At 40.4% G+C, this 19,217-nt stretch overlaps 2 protein-coding genes across 2 annotated transcripts; both read left to right on the top strand.

Annotated features, from left to right (window-relative positions):
- The first annotated feature begins 8,482 nt into the window (after nt 1–8,482).
- LOC133311212 (zinc finger CCCH domain-containing protein 15-like) lies at nt 8,483–11,298 on the top strand. The gene is made up of 2 exons (XM_061512227.1): nt 8,483–9,181; nt 10,990–11,298. The coding sequence occupies exons 1-2, from the start codon at nt 8,483–8,485 to the stop codon at nt 11,296–11,298; spliced, it is 1,008 nt and encodes a 335-aa protein (XP_061368211.1).
- A 3,263-nt stretch (nt 11,299–14,561) lies between these two features.
- LOC133311211 (glutenin, low molecular weight subunit-like) lies at nt 14,562–15,233 on the top strand. Its single transcript, XM_061512226.1, has one exon. It carries the CDS (start codon nt 14,562–14,564, stop codon nt 15,231–15,233), a length of 672 nt encoding a protein of 223 aa, XP_061368210.1.
- Nucleotides 15,234–19,217: the final 3,984 nt, after the last annotated feature.

The raw sequence follows: 19,217 nt of genomic DNA, 5'->3' as shown, positions 1-19,217 counted from the left end.
CCAAGAATATAATTGGCTTCCCCAGTACTTCCATACCAAAACACTAACTTAGCCAACTCTTTATGCTTGATATTACCTCCACATTGTTTCTAATAAGGAGCATATCATCTACATAAAGTACCATAAAAGCTACTGTCTTCCGTTGTATCCTTTACATACAAATACACATCATTCATCAAGGTTCTCTCAAAATCAAAATTTTGATAACCTGATCAAAACTGATGTTTCAAGACCTGGATGCTTGCTTAAGTCTATGAAATAGACTTTCACAACTTGCATACCGTGTGTTCCTACTCATTTGCTATAAACCCTTTTGGTTGTAGTATGTAGATATCCTGACATCCAACTCCCAAAATGTATTCTCATAATTGAGACTTATAGCAACTAAGAGAATCTGGATAGACTCAAGCATGGCGTCTGGCAAAAAATGCCTCCAAGCTAGCTTTGAAGGTTTTCACCTTTCTGTCCATCCTCTCTTTGCCTTTTATGTCCACATGCACCTTGTGGGTTTTACCCTTCTTGGTGTCTTTACTAGGACCGAACGGAGTTGAAATACAAGTATTTCATCTCATTGTTCATAGCCTGAGCAACACTTGATCAACAACATCTTCTAGTGCATTATCGTAACTAGTAGGATCAATGTCACTCAACAAGAAACAACTTGAGAGTTAACAAGGTTCTCTCCCACTACGAATGTACTGTACTAGACCTTGTGTATTTATAGGTAAAACAAATAGTGGGCCAAATGATGGATCTTCAATTTCTTGAGGATCCGCTTATTCTTGATATTGTTCCTTTACATGTGATACTAATATTTCTACTAGTTTCACTTATATATTATCATGTTGAATTTCCAATCATGGTTCTCTTGTTTGTTCACTTAGAGATATATCTATCCCCTCTTAAACAATCAAGGGAACAGTGGATGAAGCTTCTAGAGATTCTGGAAATTCTTGATCTGAGATAAATCTCATCAAGAATAACCTAACTTAAGAGCTTATAATTTATTATCTAGTCCTCCTTTAAGAAAATCATGTGAGTGCTCACTTAGATTATCTTGTCCTTAAGACTAAATAAGAAATCATCCCTAGTTCTCTTAGGGTAGCCAAAAGATATGCACTCTTCTATACAAGATTTCATCTCATTTGACTGTTGTTGTAGGACGTGTGCCGTAGCACCCTAAATCCGAATATGGTTTGATCTGGGCTTGCACCCTTTCCATAATTCTCTAGGTGTCTTTACAACAAACTTTGACGGAATCAAGTTAAGAAGGTACATTTCCTTCTCTTAGGCATCTCCCTTGAACAACATTGACAAAGATGAATAGCTGAACATGATCTGCACCAAGTCTAGAAATGTTTGATTTTTGCATACTGCAACTTCATTCAACTAACGCGTTCTTAGAGTTGACAGTTACAAAAACTATCCCCTCTTAAATCAGGTAAGACCTGAAATTACCAGACAGGTAGCCAAACACTTTAGTAGACCAAAGTGTTTTGATTTGAACACCTACATGTTTTTCTGCCTCAGACTAAACCTCTTGGAATTTCTAAAAGCTTTAGACTTATGGCGCACTTGGTTCATCTGTCCAAATCCAGAGTAAACATTCATATAATGAAGTACTCATCACCTCTTCTGGTCTGAACGCTAATTGGTCCACATACATTAGTATGTACCAGTTCCAGTTGAATAGTTGCGCAAACCTTTTTGGCCCTTGTAGGATTGCTTGGCCACTTTACCTTCCAAATAGGACTAACATGTAGCTGTTAGTTAAAAGATTCTTGAACTTTCAGTATCTCTTTTAACTAAAACATATTTTCTACTTGAGATAATGTGACTCAATCACAAAGGCCAAAGTTATGTTTCATTTGAAACTTTTATTTCTTTGGTGAAAATCCTTGTTCATCATCCTTTCCATTCAACATAACAAATTTAAAAAAGGTTATAGGCCATAGGTAATAAAGACTATTTAAACAATGTACCAGAACAAACAAGACGAAGATGAACTTCGAAATGTAACTGAGGAATCAATTGCATTGTCAACCCATGTTTTAACCAAAACAACTAACAAAAATTGAATTCCTCTTGAAATCTGGAACAAATAAACAGTCACCCAAAACCATAGTCTTATAAATAACTTGTCTTACTGCAAATGCAGACACAAGTTCCCAATTTCAAGCTTAAAATATCTATGTCCATTGCTGACATGTATGCCATGTTTGAACTACTACAAAGAGTAACAAACATAATCAGTGATTCCTGAATCAATGATTCATTCACTGATCAGGCCTTAATATACCCATGTCTGGTTCTTTTCATCACCTCTGGGCAATTTTTCTTTCAGTGTCCCTTCAGTCTGCACTTGAAGAACTTGCCTTGCGGCTTCTTCATAGCAACTGGTTTGACAACTGATAACCAAGTTATTTTGTTCTTGTTACCACCCTTGGGTTTCCCTTTGGATTTAACAAGACTCTTAGCAAAGCATGCACCGACTGCATTCTGTCTAGCAGAACTGCTAGACGCAGCAAACATGTCATTAAGAGCCTGAAGCATTTCTACTCCACTCTTAATCATGTACACTTGCTTTTGCAAGTATTTGGAAAGACTGACAATAATATAGCAACGAACTACCATATCTGCCCTTTCTCAATCTGAGAAATGCATCTTAGTTTCCTTAAACGCTTTCTCTGCAGGTTGCTATGGCCCTCACATTGTCAGAACAAATTTTAGCTTCCATGTTTTAGAACAATATCAAAGATTTGCTTTTCACTTATTCATAGTTGGTACCATCTAGAGGTTTTCGACTCAAAATCATTTCTAAGATATTTTCTGAAAAACATATAAAGCACACAATTACAAACAAATAATGCAATAAACAAACGAAGTGCAAGTAGATTCTCATAACTACTCTTGTTTATTGTTAACAATCCTTCAGTTTATCTTTACAAGGCTTACGATGGGCAAGTCACTTGTAAAAACCAAAATTGTTATTTGGGCCTTCAGTGCCATTGCCAGAGCCTCGATGGGAGGGTTAACAATTTTACCAAAGTTGAATGTAATTAACCATTGTTTAATTTCAAAATTATCCTTAGTGTCTAAGCATTGCCGACGATGGGCCGTACAATACTTTACTAAAATTTTGAAATTATTAAGATTTAATCTAGTGAAATCTGATTATCCTTATCCGATGGGGCTTCAGCGATAACCATTTCACTAATAAACCCACAAATGGAGCCCGCAGGTTTTAAAATTAATTAAATTTTAAAACCTTCACCCATTCAACATTTTTGTTTGAGAATTTTCATAAGGCCAGTCGAATTCATTGTTTAATTTCAAAATTATCTTTAATAACTTAGTATTATCGACGATGGGCCGTATAATACTTTATTAAAATTTTGAAATTATTAAGGCCCAATAAAATCCAATCATGCTTATCCGTTGGGGCCTCACATGATTATTTTATTGATAGGCCCACAATGCGCCTGGAGGTTAAATTAATTTCTTAATTTAAATCTCCTCCCATAGATATTTAAGTCCAATCTAATAAAATCCAATCATGCTTATTCGATGGGACTTCACATGATTATTTTATTAATGGTCCTTATAATGCGCTTGAAGGTTAAATTAATTTCTTAATTTAAATCTCCTTCCATTCAACATAAGCAACATTTTCTAATTTCCAAGAATTATTTAATTGAGAGTATCCTTTGTTCGATTTCAAAAACTATATAAGTAAGAGTGCCGATAAACGTGCACTAAGCTTAACATAATTTTGAAAGCATTAAGGTCATGAAATCCGGTCACTTTACGTCAGCGTGTGCTCCAAACAATCATGATACATGAATGTTGTATGCAGCGTGTGTTATTCCATGACCATTTCAGAAAAACCCACAAATTACTCGCAAAATAAAAGAATTCTCTCAGGAAATTTTCTCTAATTATTTTTCTAGATTTAAATCATCCAAATAGCTGACTTAATTATTAATCTAGATTGCAACAATCATAATAATTATCATTTATGAGGATAATTTGAAATCAAAATAATTTCCATAACGATTATTTGTCTTGATGTTAATAATCCAAAATTAATTAATTCAATTATTAATCTAGATTTTAATAAAAATCATAATAATTATTAATTAATTTCTTAGGATAATTTAAAATCAAAATAATCCTATAATAACTATCATACTAGTCGCTGAAGACATAATAGCTATTATGCTCATGCAATCATACAAGTTATGCAACAATATGGCACCACCTATTCTATATGGCATGTTATCGCAATAAAGCATGTTATCTATCATATAATTTATACCAATCAATAAAAGCATTAAATAATAAATCATAATTACTTTAATCCATGGCCTTCCTATTTTAAAGAAAATAAAATAAAATAATACAACTTTGGAATTCAACTTTCGCCTAGCCCATAGTATCTGTCTCAAGCCCCTTTAGGGTTTCATGGGCCCAAAAGCCCAAAGACCCAATCCTTTGGCGAGAAACCCTAGGACGCGAAAGAGGAACCCTAGCCGTCAGGTCTGCCGCGCCGTCACCCGAACTCAAATCAGGCTGAAACTCCAGGGGAAGGACCACCACATAGAGACGAGTGCACCGCCGCCGGAACCACCCAAAAAGGTGGCCAGACGCTCTCTCACTCTCCCATTCTTTGCCGGAGAGTGGCGGCCACTCTCAGAAGCTTGTGGAGGCGCGTGGAGGAGCGTTAGGACTCCGATGGCGACTATCCACCCACCGTTGCGTTCGTCTTTCCGTCCTCTTTCCAACCATATATAGATCGCCTGATTCCGAGATCGGGAAGTCCTCGAAAAGTCTCCGACAGTACTGACTGCGCATCTTACTCGCGGTTTCTCGATCTTGAACTTTTACAAAATATTGGAAAAATACACAGAAATTCCGAAAATAAATAAAAACAGCAAGGAGGAAACCTAATCATATGGGATTAGCCTCCTTGTTACAAATCGAGAAATACACGAGAGACCCTAACCATGGATTAAAGCATTTTTATCGATTAAAATTTAAACTTTTATGAAAATGAATTATAAAATGCACATGCTAGATTCATACCATAATCCTAGAACCCTAGGTGCCACATTTCAAGAAGCAAAACTAATTACATGAATAGTGAAACTAGATTCACATACCAATGTACAGCCAAGGCTCTGATACCAATTGAAGGAAATCTTAGATTTATGCGGAAGCGGTTTAGGACCTAGTACATTGGTATGCTTACCGAATCATCATTGTTTCACAATTACCTCTCGGTGCGCAGGTCTCGTGTAGAATCTTCCCTTGTAGGATTCCTCTTCACGAACAGCTCACCTCAGCGCCGCAGCACGAACAACCTCCTTGAAGCTGGACTGTGGCAGATCTTCCAAACTATCTCTCGAGGAGGAAGGGGAAGTGTGTGGGCACTGATTAGATTCAGAGCTTGCCTCTTTCTCACAAAAAAGACCTTGGAGGCTGATGACTTAAGAGGTACTATTTATATGGGTTCCAAGAAACCCTAGCTCATTGGGCTCTAGGTTCCTTGGGCTCTTCTCATACTAATAACCCATTTGGGCTTTAGTAAAAGAGCAAACCCAACAATTACCAATAAGGAGGGTTTAATTGGTCTCACAGGATAAAGTCACGATCTCCAAATATGTATGGTTCTCTTGTTCATTACATACACTTCGATATGAATATAGAAAGTGAATCAACCATATAAAAGAAAACATGGAAACGTGGAGGTAAAGTCATGAAGATTTTCACAGGTTAAATAGAATTATATTATTTACTATTTACCAGTAACTTTGAAGGGTATAACTGATTGTAACTGCTGTTCTTCTATATCAACTAGGTGTTACTGTAAACTAGTCCTCTTATTTTGTGCTTCGCTGTAGTGACATGCGTGCCGTAGGATGTGAATTTTCATTGCCAAGCATCATATGAGATTTAATGGCAACTTAATATCGAAATATGAAAATGTTAACATATCCAAGAACTTTGTCAGATAAATTACATTTTTTTTCCTTTTTGAAAGTACTGTTTAAAGAAAACAAACTTCCCCTTCAATCTCATATGATGTCCTATATATATATATATATATATATATATATATATATATATATATATATATATATATATATATATAAAGATAAAGTTGTGTACAAATAATTGAGACATTAACCGTACTGTTCCATTTTTGAATATAATATACTTGAATTTCATGGAGTCGATTTTTTTCTTCAAACTGCCACGATATCGTAGTTGCTGAGGTAGTCAACTACTATGGACTAGATACATATCACGTCCCCAGAGGCGAGACACGCAACTCTTTCAACTCGAAGTCGCTACATAAGGTAGCTACTTTGGTGTTCTAGCCGCTTAGGAAGTGACATGTGTCGTGTCTATAGTAGCTGACTACCTTAGCGACTATGGTACCATGACACTTTGGAAAAAAAATTATGGTACCGTGACAGTTTGAAAAAAAATTTGACTCCATGACATTCAGGTATATTATATTCAAAAAGGGGTAGTACAGTCAATGTTCCCAAATAATTGTCTTTATCCCTATTCTCGCTAATCGAATTTATTGGGGAGTTATTTTTTTAATATGCGTATGTTCTGTCCTAAATTCAAATAAAGTTTTGGCCTATGTTCTGCAAGCAGCAATTTTCACTTGTAGCTAAATACATTGACCCTAATAGAGGGGGATATTCTGTCCTCAGGCTTTGATAAAACCCCAAAACTGCTAACTTGGCATTTTTAGTTATAATAGTAGCAAAACCAAGCTGTATGAAAGGGAAGGGTAAGCTGATCAATGTTTGCTTTATGAAAAGCTATTATTTGAGAAGAATTGTGCGTCTAACTTAACAACCATGGCACGAGAAGGGCTTCATCTATTGGGAGAGAAATTAATGTGGGGGTCCTTGGGCGAGTGTTATTTTATTCACCAAACATTTTGATATTAGGTATTGATAGAGTAACAATTAGAGGGAGGTTGTTGTAAATGTGTTACGGAAGCAAACCCTTTTCCTTCAATTTCCCCATATAAAAAAGAACATCATGGACTTTATCTTACTAAATGACACATGTTTTAGATCCACTTTATGTCATGTAAATTCAAAACGCAAGCCAAGATCACCAGCATTCTCCTTGAAATTCAAGCATCATGTAATCAAATGCTATTCTAACCGCAACTGCACTTTGAATGCGCTCTCTAAACTGCCTCGATCGGCTTCTTATGATCTTTCTGTTAAGCGTGAAAATAAATAAATAAATAAATTACAAATCTGTTCAAATCAAGGACTACACCATATAAATGGGACCCTAATGTGGGATTTTGATGTGATTGAATGACATTTGATTTACGTTTATTCCTACTTGAATTTAAACTCTGAAAATTTAATGTGCACTTAAAAACAGAGATTTAGGTGAATGATCTCTAACCATTAAACTAAAAAACAAAGATGTGAATTTGTTGAAACTGTGTACATTTTATTAAATATAGTTTTTTATTTTATGAAATTTAAATTTATTTAGCTTTTACCTCTCCAGTATTTTCTCTTTAAAACGGCACTATAAATTTGGAAAGAAAGAATTTCAATCGCTTCATTTTATTTTATTTTTTTATAATTTAGGCACCTACTCAATTTCTACATGTATCAAAATTTAGCTAATAATAATTCTTTTTTTTTTTTTTGATAACAATAATAATTCTTTTGAAAAATGTTGTTTATACAATTTAATTGAATTAAGATTATCGACGTAAGAGAAATGCTATTATGGTTTAGTAAGAAAATTATTACAAAAGATTATAGACCAACCATGGGAGATGTACAAACAAAAAGAAAACACGGTTTTGGAGTTCACAATACAATTATATTACGTCAGTGGCTCGTGTAAATTACACTGTTCGACTACAAAAATGCATAAGAAATTACACATAAATTTGGGCGATAAGATAACTGTGCAGTGCACACGTATTATTAAGGTAATTTTTCCTTTTTTATATAGCAATATTAAAAGAGAAAAAGTAATTATTGTAAGTACTATTGAACTTTTTGTATTTTCGAAACCAATATGTGTTACTTAAAGCCAAATTTGTAATAGTGGCTGAGGCTCATTATTTTAAACAAACTCCAAAGAGGAGGACAGAGTTGTAATTTTCGTGTATATTGGCGCTCAAGGGGTGCCAATGCTGAGCGTTCAGTGGGACCCACTAGAACAGCATCGATAGGGGCAGTTCTGGCATTTCAGGGAATTCTGTTAGGAAGTGTGTCGGAAACGGTTTTCCAGATTCGTTTTCTGAGTTTCCCCTCACAACACCAAATTACATTCCTTTACACCCTCCAACTATGGCGCACTATAAATGCCATGTCCTCACCCTCGCTCTCTCTCATTTCCATTTCTCTCTCTAAAACTCCCTCACAACACGCAAGCACTCTCTCTCTCTCTCTCTCTCTCTCTCTGGAGAAAAATGCATAATAAGGAGAATTGCTCGCCCTCCTCCAATGGCGGATTTGGCGCCACCGCCACCTGTCAAATGCAGTCAAACGGCGGCGTCTTCGATTCATTGTACTCATCGCTGTTCAGCGACGATCCGTCTCCTTCATCAGCCACCTGCAACAATGGCGGTGGCGTCTCGCTTCACCCGTACGAAGTCTTGAAATACACCACCGACTCGGGAATTCAGAAGCACCAGGACATGGTGAACCGCCACAGCATGTGCCTCAGCCGCCTCGTGGAAACTTCCAGGGAGCTCGAAGGCCTGCGAAAAGAGAACTTGCAGCTTCGCGATCTGAACCTGGTGCTGCAGAAGAGGCTGAGCCTCTTCATGCTGGAGAATCGATTCGGAAATACGACGCCGTTTGATCTTGCGCAGGGGTTCGGCGGCCTCGACATTGGTAAAGAGAACATGTACGCCGATTGGAACAATATTAATGAGAATAAGGAGCAGGAGGTTTTGGAAGATAGTCCAACTAGCGTGATTGAGAACAATGGTGTTGAAGTGGAGCGATTCTCTCTGCCAAAAAGCATATCTGTGAGGTCGAACGGTTACTTGAAGATGATGTCTCAGTGTATGGGTGCTGGTGTTGGTGCTGGTGCCAGCAATGGAAGTCGCACCAAGGGGACTACTCGCTCACGCATCTCATCGACTACTCCACCTGATGTTGTTGTAAGGATTTACTGTTTTTTATTTTATTTCATTTATTATTATTATTATTATTATTTTAAATTTAATCTTCTCTTCTTCTTTTGTGTGATGATTTGCTAGCTGTTAGCACTTTTTTTCTTACACACGAAGTAAAACCTAGCTTGTCAATTTCATTACCCGGTAGCTCAGCGAACTCTAGGGTAGTTTGTTTGTTTTACATATGCATGGCAAGGGTGCAATCTTCTTTCGTTGAAAGAGTTTGATTGACTATCAATTAAAATGATAAGTGACATCAAATTAACTTTTAAAAGATTAAGAGTTACGTCAATTTAGTCTTTTAAGAAATTAACATTAATTAATTCCTTAATAATAAAAATGACATAAACTTCATTAATTATAAAAAGTTGACATTAATTTAATCTCTCTAGTTTGTGCGGAAAAGGATAATTTTAGTATTAACTTCATCATTGATGAATTAAATTAATATTACTTATCTTTTTTTTTTTTTTTGATAACAATATTACTTATCTTTTAAAACCTGAGTCATATTAACATCAATTTACAAGTAGTAAACTCCCAAGTTTAGTATTGGATTCTTCTTTTTGTATTTAGTCTTGGTCAGTGTTGAGTTTCAATACAACCGTAAGGTCTGATTTCCTTTAGACACAAGAAATAACACAAATATATCAACAATTGTTGGTTTAAATGGTAAGATGTTTGTTTCCTTTAAGCATATGTGTTGAGATTGAGCATTGAGAATCGAGAAAAGAGTCTTGAGAGTATCCCTATATGGGTCTGACCATATTCGAAATGGATTAAGTGGAGTAATCAATTAACACAGAGATAAATTCAAAACAAATAGCACATATATGAATAGGAGAGATTGTACAATGTTATCAACTCTCGTATGTGTGAGTAACATAATTAAGTTGGGTCGCTCACTACTGTCTTCAATTTATATTTTTAATAAAAAACTTTTAGCATATGGAGAATTCACATGAATAATGTTGTACATGCCACTAATATATAAGAAATTTGTCTTAGAATATGTTGTTACTAGCATTACACCGCTTCCCCTGTTTCTTGTCCCTGATGCTTTGTAAGCTCAAAGTTTAATAGCCAGATGAAATTAACCATACTATGGGTTATGAAGGGACTCTTACCAATGCCAATTTGTAGTCAATTGAGTCAGCAGATTGACGGCACAGAACATGAAAATATAGAAGTTAAAGTTATCAATAGTGTTCTAGGGATTTGTATAATTTGGAAGTTGCTAAACTTATGGGAAGTGGATCCTCTTATTTCTCTCTTAACAGAGAGATAAACACAAATAATTCACATGACTTAATTATGTGAAATTTTAATAGGAGAGAATCTATTCTCAAATATGTCACCTTGATAAAAGAAATAATAATAAGAGAGATAAACACAAAATGTGAAATTTTAATTTGAAAGGATCTATTTCCAAACATATCTCACCTTGATGAAAGAAATAATAACAATAATAATAACTTATTTTAGTACTAACAGATTTTGTAATTGGAAAACTTACGTACTGCTGATAGCTCGAGTACCCTGTAACTAAAAAAATAAGGGATTGAGCGTCATCACGAAAATCATTTGAGAATGGAATACAGCTATATGGTTGAAGACTGCAAAAACAACATTTGATTATAATGCATGAATGACATCTTGATTTGATTGTTGCCATCCATAAGGAAAAAGGGGGCCGAAGGTTGGAGGAGTAGGGGAAGGGCGGGGATCTCTATTAATTAATTAATATGTTTGGTTACAGTTATTGAAATTTTGCGGATGTTGATATGCTACAGCAAAAGGTACATGTGCGTGGAGGGAATAAGGAGGAAGAGCCTCTTGAGATGGTGGTGTATAATCAAGGAATGTTCAAGACAGAGCTGTGTAACAAATGGCAGCAGACTGGGACATGCCCATACGGTGACCATTGCCAATTTTCTCACGGTATTGGGGAGCTCCGCCCAGTCATCCGCCACCCACGCTACAAAACTGAGGTCTGCAGGATGGTCCTTGCTGGGGTTGTATGTCCATATGGCCATAGATGTCATTTCCGCCATGCTCTCACTGAAGAAGAGAAAGCCATAGCAGAGAGTAAGCCCAGATAAAGAAGACATAATCAGTTCAGAGCTATTGATAACATTGGTAAAGTTTGGTGGAGTAAATAGAGATAAAACATATCACTCAAATGAAATAATACGATATAATAATCTTGATTGTGTAATTACAGACATGAACAAGCAAGAGATAAAAGCTACTTTCATAATCTAGAGAAAGAAAAACAAACTAGGAGGCTTGCAGCAAAGTGAGATGTAGAGCATAATTCTTGCGGAGAATATGGTTTGTGTCATATCTGTCTTCTTTTTTCCCCTCTTAATATGAGATTTTGAATATGATTGGTTGTTATTGTTGTTTTCTTGACATCTGCGTTCGGAACTTGATTATTAGTCAAATTTTAACCTCGCTAACCAATATATGATAGCTGCGTAGCAAGGTAATAAGCAAGGGACACTCGCAGGGATTGGGTCTAATAATCCGATTTTTATGACAGATAAACAATATATCATGAAAAAAGAAAAAAACTGAAGTTGCAAACAAACTGAATTTTGAAGGGATTTGGATCTCTCTGTGTAAAAAAGATATGTTATTTGATTTATAGACACTCATTTAAAAATTATATATTTCTCTCCCTCTTATTTGTCAATGAATAATTGTGATCAAATAATATAACTGCACTTTTTCAAAGATCTAAATCCATTTTTGGAAGAGGGAAAATAATGATAATAAATGAGTTAAAGGTCATATTCCAGCACTAGGCTTACGAGAGTAATTGTTTTCAATACTTCCTAAATCTTAATTGAACCTATCAACGGTAAGCCTTGTTATCCCAAACTTTCCATAATTTATCGTTAGATACAACAACTCTCAATCTAATTATTAAACAACTGAGAACAAGCCCTCTATTTTTAACACTTTGATTGTAAAAAAGAAACAAAAATTCTTTAAATTCTTGATTTAGTTTGATTTGTTTCACTTATTCTACCTTTTACCCTTTTTCAATTAATAAAAATTAACAAATCCACACTTATGCTTATTTTATAAATATTGACGTGTCTTTAAAAGATCTTGTTTGGCGGCTCCATTTTCTTTTTTGAAAAATTAAAAAAAAAAATCAGTCTCCTAATTGCGACCTCAGTGGTGAACAAGACAAATGTTTATAGATTTTGTCACTAAAATTTGGAATTTGAAACTCATTATCCATCACCTTGAAATATCCAAATCTTAATGAACGTAATTAATTAAAGGAATTAGTAATCAAATAAAAAGCTTGATCTTTTCAAAACTTATATTTTATCAAGCTACATAGATTGTAATCCCTTGCCTTCAGAAGTTATGCTCGCAAATCTTATTATCAGTTACTGATGTTTTGTACTACTTTATAAATCCTGTTCTGGATGGCCCGAATACTGGGGCGGCCCAACTACACAGGCCCAACCCTCAGCTGGCCCAATCACTCAAGCTCAGCCTCAGCCTTGCCCCACGTCAGCCCTTAGGGCTGACATGGACCCCCTCAACCCCCAACGTAGCAGCAAGCCCAAGGCATACACCAAAATGTCCCATCTTGGAACACTAACCGTTGAAGGCGACTACGACAGAAACCACAAAGGGAAACTCCCCCTTTGCCCGGCGCTGACACCGCCAGAGTGCAGAGGGCGCAGCACTGCCACAATGACAGCGCCAGCACGCCTAACACTGCACCATGGGAGTAAATCCCAAGGAGAGTTGACCTCTGCCTCACCAACCCGCTCCATTTCCCTTATAAATAGCCCTCCTGGGCACACCTTAGAGGTATCTTTTATGTACTGTTATTATGCCCATTTACTTCCAAGCCATTATCTTGTTGTTAATCTGCCATTGCTATTAGCTTGCTTGCCTCTTGGAACTATACCTACTAGTCTGGTCATTACCTCGCCTAGTGGTATAATCCATATAGTAACGTTACTCTATAGGGTACATAGTGGGCTCACAGAACCTAACGGTACATTGTGAGCGGTTACGCAAATCACACTAGTCTCATACAGACACGTGTAAGTAACCCTCACTTAATCGTTCGATGGCATGCTCATCGTGGGATGAGCGGTTACGCAAATCACACTAGTCTCACACAGACGCGTATAAGTAACCCTCACTTAACCGTGCGATGGCATGCTCATCGTGTGATGAGCGGTTAAGGAGAGGGGGCAAAACGGTCATTTCAAAGGGACAAATCACGAGTCGCGTCGCATTAATGCGCCGAACCCTATGACGCTTGGATGCCTGCAGTAAATAGTAATGATGGGATAACGCATCATTACGGCTCCTCGGAAACCGAAAAGCCTCTTAAAGTACCTTTAAGAGGCAGCTTTCCGTTTCCATCACCTACCAATCCCCGTCATCAATGACCGTAGGACAGTTATCACCAAGAGCAATCGCCCGTGCTCAAGCATTTCACATCGCCAAACGATGGGTCGCCAAGCATTTCACATCGCCAAACGATGGGTCGCCAAATCCTATCTACCAAGGCGCCAACTTATACCCATAAAGCACCAGTAACTCCCCCTTGAAGGACGCACACCGCCCTGACAAGAACGTCCGGAGTCTTTAACTTGGCACCACCCCACGGCTGCTACCAAGCTGGGGGGCTCCTGTTCTGGATGGCCCGAATACTGGGGCGGCCCAACTACACAGGCCCAACCCTCAGCTGACCCAATCACTCAAGCCCAGCCTCAGCCTTGCCCCACGTCAGCCCTTAGGGCTGGCATGGACCCCCTCAACCCCCAACGTAGCAGCAGGCCCAAGGCATACACCAAAATGTCCCATCTTGGAACGCTAACCGTTAAAGGCAACTACGACAGAAACCACAAAGGGAAACTCCCCCTTTGCCCGGCGCTGACACCGCCAGAGTGCAGAGGGCGCAGCACTGCCACAATAACAGCGCCAGCACGCCTAACACTGCACCACGGGAGTAAATCCCAAGGAGAGTTGACCTCTCCCTCACCAACCCGCTCCATTTACCTTATAAATAGCCCTCCTGGGCACACCTCAGAGGTATCTTTTATGTACTATTGTTATGCCCATTTACTTCCAAGTCATTCTCTTGTTATTAATCTGCCATTGCTATTAGCTTGCTTGCCTCTTGGAACTATACCTACTAGTCTGGTCATTACCTCGCCTAGTGGTATAATCCATATAGTAACGTTACCCTATAGGGTACATAGTGGGCTCACAGAACCTAACGGTACATTGGCGCCGTCTGTGGGAAACTATAAACTTCTATTCCCATTCTCCTACCAAAGATCCACAAGACGTGTTTTACGTTTTGGTAACAAACATGGTCGTCACAACCAGAAGAGCAGAACAAACCAGGGCTGTTACACCTGACGGTCATGTACAAACAATACATTCAAACTCCCCGCCATCGATGCATTCAGCCCCAGCCGAGAGACCCCCCGGCGAGATGCTCCAGCCAGTACTACAATCTGTCGGTCCACAAATGCAAGCAGTCGAACCCAGGATAGCACAGTTGAACTATCACGCACCTATGCGTGAAATGCAAGGAGAAAACTTGATACAAGACCAACCCCCGCCACCAGGAGTTCGTTTTGGAATGCCTCTTCACACTTTTGCCCCACCAGTCATTCCCGTCCCACGAGCCCATCATCCACTACCAGCCCAAAGTCTACCAGTAGCCATGCACAATGATTACCGAGCACCGATGGTCACCCCGTTCCCTATGGGACCATACGCCCCATTCCCTCAGCTTTACCCAACTGGTTTTCCTTTCCAAGGTTACGCTGCCCAACCCCAAAATCCGGCTGTTCCACTACACCAAGTGTCCTATCAAAACCAGGGTCAGCAACCATATGCCGCCCAACAACCTTTCAATCAAGCCCCAGCCCTCTCCTACTCCGTTGAAGCTCCTCAACCGCAAACGGACCGGCCCCCCGAAACAACAACCTACGAGTCACGCCAGCTCATACGTCAGGGCGCAACAAACCCCTGACTGATATCCTCCGGTTAACTCCCATACCCCTTGGTTTCAAAGGACCCTCCAATATCACCACATATGTCGGAGATGCCGATCCTTTTGAATGGATCCAGAAGTTTGAGGCGGCCATGACTCTCCATGGTGAAACCGACCTCCTCATGTGCAGGACCTTCCCCACGCTACTTGGGGGACGAGCCTTAACATGGTACACTACTCTACCGACTGGTAGTATCGCTTCATGGGATGAGTTGGCGAGCAAGTTTCAGTCTCACTTTGCAACCAGTCGCCCTGTGCCGAAATCCGTCCACTCTCTAGAAAAAGTACGCCAACAGCAAGGCGAGTCCCTCAGGTCCTTTTTAGACCGCTTTGATAAGGAGGCCCTACAAGTGCAAGGCCTGGACCCAAAAGTACAGGTACATATACTTCTTTCGGGTTTGCGGCAAGGTGCGTTCGCGTACGAGCTCGCCCGCCACGAGATCACTGACCTGGAAGAAGTCAAGAGGGTGGCCCAGGAGTACATGCGAATCGAAGAGTACAAAGGAAGTCGAGTCGAGGACGCCCACGGTCAAGAAAAGGCACTCGGTAAACAAAAGAACCAAATGGAAGAGAGTAAGAAAGGAAATAAACCAGCCAAATATTCAAACCGCCCTCCCGGGCGTGATACATCAGGTCGTCAGACACACGCCGTCCTGCAAACGGAGTATAAGGAAGAATCCAAGAACACCCAACAGTCTCAGAACCCGCCTAAAGAAAACATCATGTACTGCAAGTTCCATCGCAGCAACGGTCATAACACTGACCAGTGCAGGCACCTCAAAGACGAAATCGATGAACTCATCAAAAGCGGAGTGCAGAGGCGAGGAGGAGACGGCTCACGCCCTTCGGGAGCAGGGAGGCGATATCGAGAGCGCAGCAAATCGCCTGAAAGAAGGAGAACGCGTCAACCTGGATCCAGACCCTCCTACAATCGTGACAGGAGAGAAGATTCCCCCAGGAATCACAGAGCGCAAGCAAGTCCAAACCGTAGAGGAAGGCGTGAAGAAGTAGACGAAGATTCAGCCGCGGTGAAGCACGGAGTGATCAACATGATTTCAGGCGGGCTGAGCGGAGGAGGAGAGACTGCGAACGCCAGAAAGAAACACTTGAAGCAGTGTCTGGCGGTCGCTGGCAAAGTGATCAGCAAAGAAAAGCACAGTCCTAGTCCAACAAGGCCTCAAATTGTTTGGGACGCCAGCGATTTAGGCGATGTCCTCCCAGGACATGACGATCCGCTCGTCATTCAAGCTATAATCGCCAACTTCGGCGTTAATCGCGTTTTTATTGACCACGGCAGCTCAGCCGATATTTTGTTTTTACCATGCTTTAAAGCGTTAGGGTTCACTGTTGATAGTCTAACTCCTGTTACAGGTGAACTCTCAGGTTTCAACGCTACCACCACAAAGCCACTGGGAGTGATTACCTTGCGGCTTTCCCTTGGAACACCACCCACCTCACGATCCGCAGACATCCAGTTTTTGGTGCTCGACACCCCATCAGCTTACAACGCCATTCTTGGTAGAAGGATGTTTGCTGCCTTCGAGGCAAGCATTTCACACCCCCACTTGGCAATGAAGTTCGTTGCCCGGGACAACAAAGTCGCCACAGTGCGAGGAGACCAGACGATAGCCCGAAGCTGCTACAACATATCCTTACGGCCAATGGCCAAAGCTAGCTTCAGTGATGAAAGGGCGCTCAAGCAGGGGACGACGTCGCCATCAGAAAGAAATCTCGGCGAGAAGTCAAAAGAGCGTGACCAATGTTTTTTGGTAGAATTTGATGCTAGAGACGATCCGCGCGTGGAACATGACAGACCCACGCCTGATGGAGCGTTGGAACATGTTGTCTTAGGAGATGCGGATCATCAAACAACAACCATCGGGGCCACCATCGACCCAGAGATGAAATGCAAGTTAATCAAGTTGCTCAAGGAAAACAAAGATTTGTTTGCATGGAAGCCCTCTGACATGCCAGGTATCAATCCAAACGTTTGCTGCCACCGTTTGTCGGTGGATCCCAAAGCCAAGCCAGTCGCCCAGAAAAAGAGGAAATTCGGTCCCGACCGCCAGAGGGTGATTGATGAAGAGGTCAAAAGGCTCCACGCCGCCGGGTTCATCAGGGAAATCAAGTACACAACTTGGTTATCCAACCCAGTTTTGGTTAAAAAGCCAAACGGCGCATGGCGAATGTGCGTTGACTACACCGACCTAAACAAAGTCTGTCCAAAGGATGCTTACCCTTTTCCTAGCATCGATCAGTTGGTTGACAACGCGTCCGGATTCAAAATGCTATCATTCATGGACGCATACTCTGGTTATAATCAGATCCCACTTCTTGAAGAAGACCAAGACAAAACGGCGTTCATCACTCAGAACGCCAATTACTGTTATACAATGATGCCCTTCGGTCTAAAAAATGCTGGGGCCACTTACCAAAGGATGATGAATGAAGTATTCAGAGACCTGATTGGCAATTGCATCGAAGTATACATCGATGACATGATCGCTAAATCAAGAACGTCGGAACAACATTTGGTTGATCTACAAGGTGTTTTTGAAAGACTCAGAAAATTCAACATGCGCTTGAATCCAAGCAAATGCGCCTTCGGAGTTCCCGCGGGCAAATTCCTAGGCTTTATGCTCACTGAGAGAGGCATTGAAGTCAATCCTGATAAGTGCAAGGCAGTGATTGAAATGCGAAGCCCGCAAACAATCAAGGAAGTTCAGCAACTCACAGGAAGGTTAGTAGCTCTCACTCGTTTTCTGGCCAATTCGGCTCACAAATCGCTCCCTCTTTTTGGCTTACTCAAAAAAGGAACCGCCTTTCTGTGGTCGGAAGAATGTGAGAACGCCTTCCAGGAATTCAAAAGGGCGCTCTCTTGTCCACCAGTGCTCGCCAAACCAGACGATGGAGAAATGCTTTATTTGTATCTCGCCGTAGGTACCGAGGCGATCAGTGCAGCCCTTGTCAAAGAATCAAAGGAAGGACAAAAGCCAGTATATTTCATCAGCAAGGTTCTACAAGGAGCAGAGCTTCGATACCAACAGGTGGAAAAGGTAGCTTTAACGCTTATCTTTGCCGCACGGCGTTTAAGACCGTACTTCCAATGCCATCCAATCACCGTCAGGACCAACCAACCAATCCGCCAAGTCCTGCACAAGCCAGACTTGGCGGGAAGAATGATGTCGTGGGCGATCGAGTTGTCCGAGTATCAGATCACCTATGAGCCTAGAACTGCCATCAAAGCTCAAGCACTCACTGACTTCATTGCAGAAATGACGCAACTCTCCCCACCCAAGAACCAAGCCATGGGAACACCGTTATCAGAAATATGGAAACTATACGTAGATGGCTCATCAAACGCCAAAGGCTCCGGTGCTGGGATGATAATAGAAAATCCGGATGGCGTGGCTATCGAACATTCTTTATCGTTTGAATTCAGCACCACAAATAACCAAGCAGAATATGAGGCCATGATAGCTGGTCTGATCCAAGCAAAGGAAATGGGGGCCAACCGCCTCAAAGTCTTTAGTGACTCCCAGCTGGTGACATTTCAAATCTCCGGCGAGTACCAGGCCAAAGGACCACTGATGTGCAAATACTTAGAAAAAGTCAGAGAGCTAATCGGAAGTTTTGAGAGTGTTGAGGTGGAACATATCCGGCGTACTGAAAATACCCGGGCAGACATTCTGTCCAAACTGGCAAGCACTAAAAGCCCAGGCAACAATCGTTCTATAGTCCAGCAGAGTATGCCAAACCCGTGCGTAGTCATGTGTATCTCAGAGCAAGCCTGGAGCCACTGAAGAAACCTGGATCACGCCCATTGTCAATTATTTAGCTGAAGGGGCCGTACCTCCCAACCAAAAAGATGCTAGAAAGATAATTCGTAGAAGCGCCCACTTCTGCATAGTACAAGGGCGGTTGTACAAGCGAGGACTCTCAACCCCACTCTTGAAATGTTTA

The sequence above is a fragment of the Gastrolobium bilobum genome, unplaced genomic scaffold (genome assembly GCF_033153095.1).
Source record: "Gastrolobium bilobum isolate Gb01-03AN ecotype WA unplaced genomic scaffold, APGP_CSIRO_Gbil_v1 utg8591, whole genome shotgun sequence".
NCBI classification, from domain to species: domain Eukaryota; kingdom Viridiplantae; phylum Streptophyta; class Magnoliopsida; order Fabales; family Fabaceae; genus Gastrolobium; species Gastrolobium bilobum.
Note: the sequence above shows the minus strand (reverse complement) of the source record. Positions and strands in the feature narration are given on the sequence as shown.